The sequence below is a fragment of the Pocillopora damicornis genome, chromosome 3 (genome assembly GCF_964200805.1).
Source record: "Pocillopora damicornis chromosome 3, jaPocDami1.2, whole genome shotgun sequence".
Lineage (NCBI taxonomy): Eukaryota > Metazoa > Cnidaria > Anthozoa > Scleractinia > Pocilloporidae > Pocillopora > Pocillopora damicornis.
The window spans coordinates 5,065,627-5,075,300 of record NC_142672.1 but is presented as its reverse complement, the minus strand read 5'-3'; the positions used below and the strand labels follow the sequence as shown (position 1 = coordinate 5,075,300).

The 9,674-nt window shown below is 39.2% G+C and overlaps 3 protein-coding genes across 3 annotated transcripts; 2 read left to right on the top strand and 1 right to left on the bottom strand.

Annotated features, from left to right (window-relative positions):
• Window positions 1–113: 113 nt before the first annotated feature.
• LOC113665901 (uncharacterized) lies at window positions 114–2,621 on the top strand. The gene has a single exon (XM_027181633.2). The coding sequence runs from the start codon at window positions 150–152 to the stop codon at window positions 1,629–1,631; it is 1,482 nt and encodes a 493-aa protein (XP_027037434.2). The 5' UTR covers window positions 114–149; the 3' UTR covers window positions 1,632–2,621.
• A 2,398-nt stretch (window positions 2,622–5,019) lies between these two features.
• LOC113665966 (uncharacterized) lies at window positions 5,020–9,663 on the top strand. Its single transcript, XM_027181709.2, has one exon. The coding sequence runs from the start codon at window positions 5,020–5,022 to the stop codon at window positions 6,505–6,507; it is 1,488 nt and encodes a 495-aa protein (XP_027037510.2). The 3' UTR covers window positions 6,508–9,663.
• On the bottom strand, window positions 7,484–9,640 carry LOC113665965 (protein O-linked-mannose beta-1,4-N-acetylglucosaminyltransferase 2). Its single transcript, XM_027181708.2, has one exon. It carries the CDS (start codon window positions 9,638–9,640, stop codon window positions 7,910–7,912), a length of 1,731 nt encoding a protein of 576 aa, XP_027037509.2. The 3' UTR covers window positions 7,484–7,909.
• Window positions 9,664–9,674: the final 11 nt, after the last annotated feature.

The following is a 9,674-nucleotide window of genomic DNA, read 5'->3' as shown; positions in this document are numbered from 1 at the left end:
CTATACGACCCTTAAGGTTTTTTTAGCCAATGGCCAATAGAGCATGATGTCAGTATCAATTACCAATGATCACCTGATCGTAACTAAATTACAAATTTTTGATTTGTACCCTGACCGGAAGTTTTCTGAAAATCAGTTAAGCTCTAGCTATGGCTTTCTCGAGTGCATCGATTGTGACGATGAACTCCTATTCCCGAGCTTTGTCGCCTTTGGTTGCTTTATCCACTCTCTTTGGACCTGGAGAGAGGCTCTACTCAAAGTTACACTCTTGGCTTGGAGGATTCATTTTTGTCTCCTTGCTCGGCGGAATGACTTTCGTGGCCGTCATCGGAGTGTTTGTTCGGACGACCATTGACACGTGGATACAGTTTTCACTTTACATCGTTCCCTTGATTGCTTTGGTCGCTGGATTTCGCGTTTACACATCCTCAGCCTTCTACAAACTTCTTCAGAGGAAACTGTCTGGCAAATCCATGGTGAACGGCTTCTTGGAGTCTGATGAACACATTCCGTGGCACGAGACAAAGAGAAAATCATGGTTGAGAAAAGCTGCCTTGAAAAACTGCATTTATCCATTCGTCTTAGAAATATATCAGTGGACTGCCTATATCATTTTCCATACGGTATTTGAAGGGGACTATTTTGCAGGTTCTTGGACAGAGAGTCATATTGAATTGTTCGAACTTGACGCAAGGACTTGGTTAGGTCTGTATGGTTTCTTCTGGGTAATGGCTATGTACATAACTGGGTTTGTAGCTTACACTTTCATTCTGATTAGCCGGTTGGCTGTCCGAGATGTTGTTTGCTTTATGTGTATGTTTGGTGACAGTCCATTTTTGATGTACAGGCCCTCGGAGGAACAAAACCTAGTCTTAAAGAACCTTAGTCCATTACGAAGGGTCATAAATGGCATATTTGGATTTCTCTTCATGGATTTCTTCCAGACTGGAAAGGACATTGTTCTAGTTTATGAAAAGGACGTACCAGTTTTAGATGAAGTCGGGATCACTTTGGACCAAAGTACTCTCGAAGAAGGACACTGGAATCCACAGGAATCCCAGGGATTTGATAATTTTTCTGCGTCGATTGAGGTAACGCGACCAACACAGGGAAGGCTTAGTGTGCCAGAACGACCACAAATTACTCCAGTAGACGCCAGCAAGTATCTTTCCAATGTCATCGGTAGTATTGAAGCTCTGGCAGGTCTTTTTCAGCCGTTCATCGTTCTAATATCGTTCTTCTCTGTGGCCAACCTTGTGACCCACGTGGGAGCCATTGTAAGCCTTATTGCAAACTTCAAAACGTCTCATTGGTGGACATTTGTGAGAACATGCATCTGGCTTCTACTCTCACTCCGACTCCTCTGGAGTGCAGCTGGTATTACCAAAGGCTTATCACACGTCTCACAGCATCTCAATTACCTCTGGTCTGTAGGTCAGCTACATGGCGATAAAGAAGAGTGGCAAAGGTTTTTCAAGCTGGTCGAATCGTTCCATTTGGGGACCAAGACATACGGGTTTCCTCTCACACTGAAGCAAGCGGCATCGATTGCAACCTTCATCAACTTTGCACTGATCATTGTGCTGTCAATCATGAAACCATCAGTACACTTGCCAGCACGTGGTGACTAACACCCCCTTGTTATCAGGCATTAGTGTCGCCATGTACGATTCATCATCGAAATTTATGTAAAACTTAAGAGGCGAGGCAGGAGCCTACAACCTGCAATCAACCCTGCAACCGTCTTTTGACATGTCACGAAGCCATCTTCTCGAGGGAAGCGTTGCGTGACATCCCAAAAAACAGCTGGTATGGAGACTAGAGATAACTAACAACGCTTTGTGATTGGTTTTAAAAACCAACATCACCTGTTCAACAAACCAAATGTGAACTGAATTCGATCCCACGTGTTTTTCGCGCTTTGTGCGATATTTATCACTACTACCAAATTTGTTTAGTTTTTTTTTCTTTCAACGATTCAAAAGTGAAAAAGTATAAAAAAAAAAGATGTAAGCACAAGTTTGTAAAATAATTTACTAAACAGGGGCAGATTCAGAAATTTTGTAAATGGATGGTCTAAGCTTTGATATAGAAAATGTTTTTGTCACATTAGAGCCAGTAGCCAGTAGTTTACCGTTAAGGACAGTGAAGGTATAACCTCTAACTTCCTGGACTTCGAGCAGTCCAGCTTCTTTTTCGCGTCCATCACTCCCAGAGTTTAGCGCGGCGCTGACAGCAGTTATTTGTTTCGCTGACTCTTTTGACTCGCGCGAGTGACAGATAGATAGATAGATAGTTTGATGACCTTTATTTATACACGATAATATTTTAAGCTTCAAGCTTGTGGAGTCGTGTGAAGGAAAAAGGAAAATTACACGTTATGTAAATTTAACTTGAATTTGAAAGTAGAAAATAATACATATTATAACTTCTACGTAAAAAAGAAATCAGCATGTATAAGGCGAGCAGTTGAAGCGGAAAGTATGTCAAATTTGAATTCTTGTTTATAGTAGCAAACAGAGTTCCATAACAAAGCGCCGAAATATTTAAGAGAGTCTTTCATGTATCTTGGTAATTTAGTGTTTTCAACTTTTTTCAATAAAGGTAAGTTAAGCAGCAAATAACATTGGCAGAGGTGCACGTAAAATGGTGAGTGATCTTAATGGATCTCTTAGGTCCCGACATTTTCTCTACGTCATGAATGAGAGCACAAGTTTTGCATCGTGAACGGGCACACTTGAAAGTTCCAGGTTGGCCATACACACTTAAATCTCCCTAATCATTCTAAACAGCAAAAATTTATCCTCCAAATCGGCACTCTTGATCCCCACGGTTTCAAAGAGCGCTTTTCATTCGACTAATTTATTTTTGTTTTCTCGTCACCATATTCCCGCCAATACGTAGCTCCAATTTCTGCATATAAACCCACACACAACCCACAATTTCTCCTATCGCTCTGATAAAGGGCTAACGCCCGAAACTTCAGCCTTTAAACTCTTACGGTGGCCAATTTACGTTTTCAACTCAGTTGATAACACTAAATTACCCGGTTATACTCTCCCACCGACGCAGCACCACAGTTTCTTTAGAAAGTTATCCCCTTTTGTCATGTATCTTGTTTGGAACCTGAGTACTGTTTAAAGGTCGCGTCCCCTCAGAAAGTAACCATTTGAGCGACAGTTAAGGATGTTTTCAGACAGTGTGTCGGGGAGAGTAGCATCGTAGCCTTTGTAGAAAAGCTTGAAGATGTCTTATTTCTAAGGGAAGGGAAGGCCACTGGTCGTATCTAAGCCACGTCGGATGATGTCATATCTTTGGGTAGATTAAATACAATTGTTGCGGCCCTGCAGTGTGGCCTTTCTATTGAACCGAATAAATCAGAATGAATTTAAGATCCCCCAAAACAATAAACAACGGATTAAAATATGACCCAATATGATTTATTCAGAAGAACTTGCTTTGTGAAAAACGTCATCTTCTCGGCAAGAGATTATAAACTTGCCGTTGGAAAAATAAGTATAAAAATTTTTTCGAGTCGAGATTTACCTAAATAATTTAATCGATAGCAAATGTGTGCTTTGAAAGAGTTTCAACAACTATTATCATTGACTGCCACTGAATACTGGACGTAATAAACCCGATGGCTCGCTTCGTAAGACTTGAGAATTTCTCCTAAGGTGCGCACGCATAAATGAAGTATTGGATCTACATAAATACTCCGTGGCAACCTTATTCCTTTACCTACTATTGCTATACAACCTAAAAAATCAAACACACTGAAACATCCGCCACGTTTTTTTCAAAATTCTGACTGTCCAAACAAGAGGATATATTCCTGAATAAATTCAGTTTCGGAGCTTGGAATAGAACTAAGTATCGTTCTGAATGACGAAATAACAAAGGAAGGTAATATGTAGAGCTGGGTGCAGATATCTGCAAAAGGTCAACACTAATCGAATTTGTATGTATTTCAATATAGATTCGTTCATGGTTTTCCACAGGCTCGCGATTCGGTAAATAATCTTATGCCAAGGATATTATATAAAAAAGGAAGGAGGGGGTAATTTTCTAAAAACTGTAGTGCTGCCCCTGAGGTACAAGAAAATTTGGTTTATCAACTGAGTTGATCATATTAAAAGGTCACCGCAAAGAGTTTCTATAAAATTGACATCTCGAGCATCATTCCTTCGTCAGAGCGAAAAGAGGTGATACTATGTAGAAGTAGCTGCAACGAGTCTCTATGATAAAAAAAGGAAACAAATTGTGTACCTCTGGAAAGGTAAATAAGTCGATTTAACAAACAGATTCATGTCTCTGTACATCTGTTTACTTATCGATCACAGATGACTTCGAAGTGTGGTTAAAAGAAAAAGTGGCACACGGCGCGCAACCGAGTGTGTCTCGGTTGCTCTTACCATATTTTGGTCTCTTCTCCCACGACAACATGGAATCTTAATGTATTTGTTTTGGAGGATGAATTGATTGATGATGACGCCAAGAGATCACGAGAAAAATCAGTCCGAATGCTTGTATATGATTATCAAATAATTATATTATTTAATTATGATGTAATTTTTAAAATTCTTTGTTCAATAATACTTTTTGACCTTTGGGACCCACGAACAAGGTTGGGGGGTTGGTAGAGATTTCTTATCGCAACGTTTCTCATGTACTACAGATCAAAGAGTGAAAAACCTTATTCAGTCAAGTGCTGAAGTTAAAAACCGGGTTGCGTGACTAGAACGAGCAATAGACCCAAACAACCGTTGTAAAGAAAACTAAGTCACGCGAAGGGAATAGTTCCTGCGAAACCCGCTGTGTTTTCCTACTTTCTGTTCTCTTTGATTCGGATCACAAATCTTCAAAGGGACAGTGAAGTATCAAGCGAAAAGAGAAGAGTCACTATTCTGCTCATACGCGCTAAGGAGCATGAAATTTATTCACGTTAGGATTTTTTAGAATATAACTCTTGAAGCCGGTAACCGACAATTCAGTTTCATTTTTTCAAAAGATTTAAAAATGAGTTTATCAAGCGCGTCCATTTCAACGGGAAACTCTTATTCTAGAGCTTTATCTCCTATGGTCGCCGTATCTATTCTCTTTGGACCTGGAGAACGGCTCTATTCAAAAGTTCACTCTTGGCTCGGAGGATTTATTTTCATCTTTTTGCTCGGAGGAATGACGTTTGTCTCCGTTCTCGGAGTCTTTGTGCGGTCATCTATCGATACATGGATAGAGTTTTCGCTTTTCATCGTTCCCCTAATTGCACTGATTGCTGGATTTCGCGTGTATACTTCCTCAGCCTTCAACAAGTTATTGAGAAGGAAGCTGTTTAGGAAATCAATGGTAACCAGCTTTCCAGAGTTTGATCAGGAAATTCCGTGGCACGAGACACAAAGGGCATCTTGGCTGAGGAAAGCTGCCTTGAAAAATTGCATCTATCCTTTCGTCCTAGAGATTTATCAATGGACTGCTTATGCGATTTTTCGCACGAAATTTCAAGGGGACAAATTCCCAGGTTCTTGGAAAGACAGTAACTTTATGCTGTTCGAAATTAACGATATGACTTGGCACGTGCTTTATTGCTTCTTCTGGGCAATGGCTATGTACATCACTGGATTTCTAGCCTACTCCTTTATTCTGATCTGCCGACTGACAGTGCGAGATGTGGTCAGTTTTATGTCCAGGTTTGGAGACAGTCCATTTCTGTTGTATCGTCCCTCGGTAACTAACCAAACGCCTGTTTGGAGAAAGCTTGGCTTCTTAAGAAGAGCAATAAATGGCCTAAGTGGATTCGTTTCAATGGATTTTTTCCAGACCAAGAAAGACATTGTTTTAGTATATGAACAGGAAGTTCCATTGTTGGATGAAATTCAAGTAAGTTCTGATCCTGGCATTCTTGAGGAAGGCAACTGGGATGCAGTGACACCTCAGGAGTTTGACAGTTTTTCCACCGAGTCAGTTAACTTCTCGAAATCAGTAGAGGGGAGGATAAATGTACCTAAACGACCACAAATCACGGCAGCAGATGCCAGTAAATATCTCGCCCACGTCCTATACAGCATCGATGCCCTTGCTAGCCTTTTCCAGCCGTTCATTGTCATGCTTCTTTTCTTCTCTGTGGTCAGTCTTGTTATTCATGTCGGAGCCATGGTTCATCTCGTTCCGAATTTTTCGTCTTCCCACTGGTGGACTTTGCTCAAAACGGGCATTTGGTTTCTTCTTTCCTTGCGCCTCTTGTATAGCTCAGCAGAGATCACTAGAACTTTTTCAAACGTTTCACAACATCTCACTTACGTATGGTCCGTTGGTCAGTTACATGGTAATAAAGAAGATTGGCAGAGGTTTTTCAAGCTGGTGAAGTCGTTCCAACTGGGTACCAAGACATACGGGTTTCCACTTACACTGAAGCAAGCTGCATCCATTGCAACTTTTATTAACTTTGCTCTGATCATGGTGTTGTCAATCATGAAACCTTCAGTACACCTACCAACCAAAGGCAACTAGCATTCCACATCAGAGAACTCAACAAGGGTTTCCTTATTTGACGAGGGACTAAGGAGGGAGACTCCTTAAGAATGTTGGCACAACTTTGCCTTGTTATTTTCAAAACCTTTTCATTACCTTGGATTAATTATGCTTCCTTCTACCTGCCCCATTCTCAAAATCCATACCCTAATACAGACTTTTACCAGCTGGTGTTTATACAGCTGTGCTTACCTTGGTGCATTGTCTCTTAATAGAGATGAAAGATGAATTCCCAACCCTGCATTCAGTTAAAGAGCACTGCTTAAGTGAAGAAAAAACTCTACTCTAGAACCGTATTCTTCCACAAAATAACCTTACCTATACTGCATAAGGTTTTTAAAAAATTAGTTTTTATTCACATTAGCATAGGTAACCATATCAGGGTGCTGTAAGTAAGAAACTGAGAAGTTTAGGCAACCATCAGATTTATTTTGAGTCTAGGTTTGCTAGAGTGTATGCATTTCCTTATGTTAGAAAGAGGAAGAGCATTGAGTTAAGATAATGTTAGAATATCAAACAGGTTTATCTTGGTAAAACATTAGCAAGAGGAAAAATATTGATAAAAAAATATTAGTACATACCACACAGGTAAAGAGTGCTTTTCACATGCTGCTTGGCTGGTTCAGAGGTCATTAGCAAGTACTATTTACCTCGGAGCAGCCAAAGAGTAAAAATTGTAAGTCAATAATTGAACTTTTGATTATTTTTTTGGTTTATTAACGGAAATAAACTAATTTTTCAGTTTCTGTGAGTTATATACCAAAACAATTATTCACCTCAGTGCCAATGAAAGTGGTGGGTATTTACCTCACTACTTTATGGTTTGGTAAATATCCACCACTGATCACCTTCATTTTGATGAATAATTGTTAACTATTAATTAATAGTGATCTATTAGTAAGACTGGTAATAGTAATAATGGATTCATCAAAAAATGGCAAATGAATCAGTAGTTTGCTTACTTATAAAGATAAAAAAATTTAAAATGAGATTTATTGCATAAGTAGAACTTCATTAAGCAAAGTGGTAGCTTTGAAAATTTTTAGTAATTGTCAGCAGAGTAGATGTATCTTGATCTAAAGATCAGACTGTGGTAAGGTCAACACTAATCTCCTGTAACAATTTTGGGGCACCTGTTCTTGGCTCTGTCAAAAGCAGAAATTCCATATATTCAACCCACCTACATAAATGTTGTGTTTTAATTGATGAAGTACTTTGTCTTTGTAACATTGTTCTGATTAAATTCATTATTTTTGGTAAATATCTCAAACATTTGTTCTAATGCAAGAGCCACATAACACCAAAATATAAAGCAAAGTAAACAAAATATATAAAAATAAATGATATATAGCCTTGCAATCCCAACTGCTTCAACCAGAAGTCAGTTTGTCTCACAGTGTGCAACACTACCAAAAGGCCCGGAGTTTTCATCGACAATACATCTGACCCAAACATTATAATGTGTGTTTCTCAGCAAATTTTCGGTAAATATATACTCTGTCATATCAAGTATGTATGCCACATAATTATTTTGTCCATTGGGTTGAATCCACACCTCATATTTCACATTGCTACCAGCAATAAAAGGTAAATTTAAGGGTGGTTTCCATGACAACCACAATGCTGGCTGTGACTCCTCTGATGGAAGTTGACAAGTCACATTGATTACTTTACTTGGATACAGATTATGGTCATAAGCAGGTTTTGGCCTTACAGATGTCATTCTTTGCTTCTTTTCTACTGTTTGCATAACAAGTAGTAGTGATTTTATGTCAACAATGGTATCTTGATAAATTCTATAAAGCCAGTAAGGGTTGCTACAGCATAGATGCCTTGGAACTTCTTTTGCTGTCCTGATTTGTACTTGTTCCTCGTCACTGAGATGAACAATTCCACCAACTTCTAGTGCTTCATGTGGGTAAGTTACCGTATTCTCCTCAATTTCATTTCTCCATGCACCATAAGTAATATCCATCCCTGGTAAATTTGCCAAGGTACAATAAGGAGTGTAGTGATTAGGATTGACACCAAATGGGAACAATTCAATAAGTTTCGCACTGGGTGGTAGAAACATTGCCAAAATCAAGATTGAGCCATGCATTCCCATAAGTGCACTGGCTCTGCTTACAAGTTGGACCTGTTCTTTAAAAGAGTGTTTTGTCATGCTAGTATGAATGACTTGTTTATCAAAATGCCTGGAAATTGCCATTGACAAATCCAGTTCATTGATTATTAAACGGTTGTGTTCCCTTGAACAAAGTACAACATAAGAAGAATCAGATGCACGTGTTAATCCACTGTCTAGCCCCAACCTCTTTTTAATAAACATCACAAACTGTCGCACATATTGTCCTGTTAATGAAGTACGAGGTAGGGCTCCCTGTGGTTCCTTAAACCCATACTGATACCATGTTGTATATTTGGAGATGCCAACAACACCATGCTGAAAACAAATCAATTGCTTTGACTTTTGAAGATCTCTTTTGAGTATTGGTGGTTTGTCTGTGAATAACTTGTAGAGATCAAAATAGGTCCCTTCGTTCCATCCCTCCATCATAACTAATCTATATCCAAGATCAATTGAAGGCTTACTCCAAGAAAACTGTCTCAGTGTATGGAATAGAGGCAGTAGATCGTCATGGATAACGTGCATAATATTGTCTGCATTGAATCTGTTAAATATTAAGCTTAAGTCATCTATGATGGTGATGTTAGGAAAGGTATCCAATGCAGAAACCGGATAGTCGACATAATTGAAGTATTGGGTGTTGTGATCATCAACAGAGGACAAGTCCAAAAGTGCTGGATCGAAGCGGTTTTCAGGCACCCCATCGATAACCGTATCTGGGCCGTGAAAGAAAAGGAAGTCATCTTGAACTGGTTGGTAACAAAGGTGACGAAATTTGCAGATTCGTTTGGATTTGCTGTCACCTGTGCACCAAAAACTTGAGCCTTCTTTTAGGGTAGCCACGACATTTGTTTGCAATAAGTTGATGGGTTCCTGATGAATGGCTGGATTGTTCAGCCATTTGCACATTAAGTTAAAAGACAAATACGATACAATACCCAAAAGAAAATGAAAAATCGTGGGAGAAATTGAGAAAAATTTCATGGAAAAAGACTTCAGACAAATTTCCGAGGTTTTG

Coding starts and splice junctions, on each gene's coding strand:
- LOC113665901 (XM_027181633.2), top strand. CDS start 150: ATGGCTTTCTCGAGTGCATCGATTGTGACGATGAACTCCTATTCCCGA.
- LOC113665966 (XM_027181709.2), top strand. CDS start 5,020: ATGAGTTTATCAAGCGCGTCCATTTCAACGGGAAACTCTTATTCTAGA.
- LOC113665965 (XM_027181708.2), bottom strand. CDS start 9,640: ATGAAATTTTTCTCAATTTCTCCCACGATTTTTCATTTTCTTTTGGGT.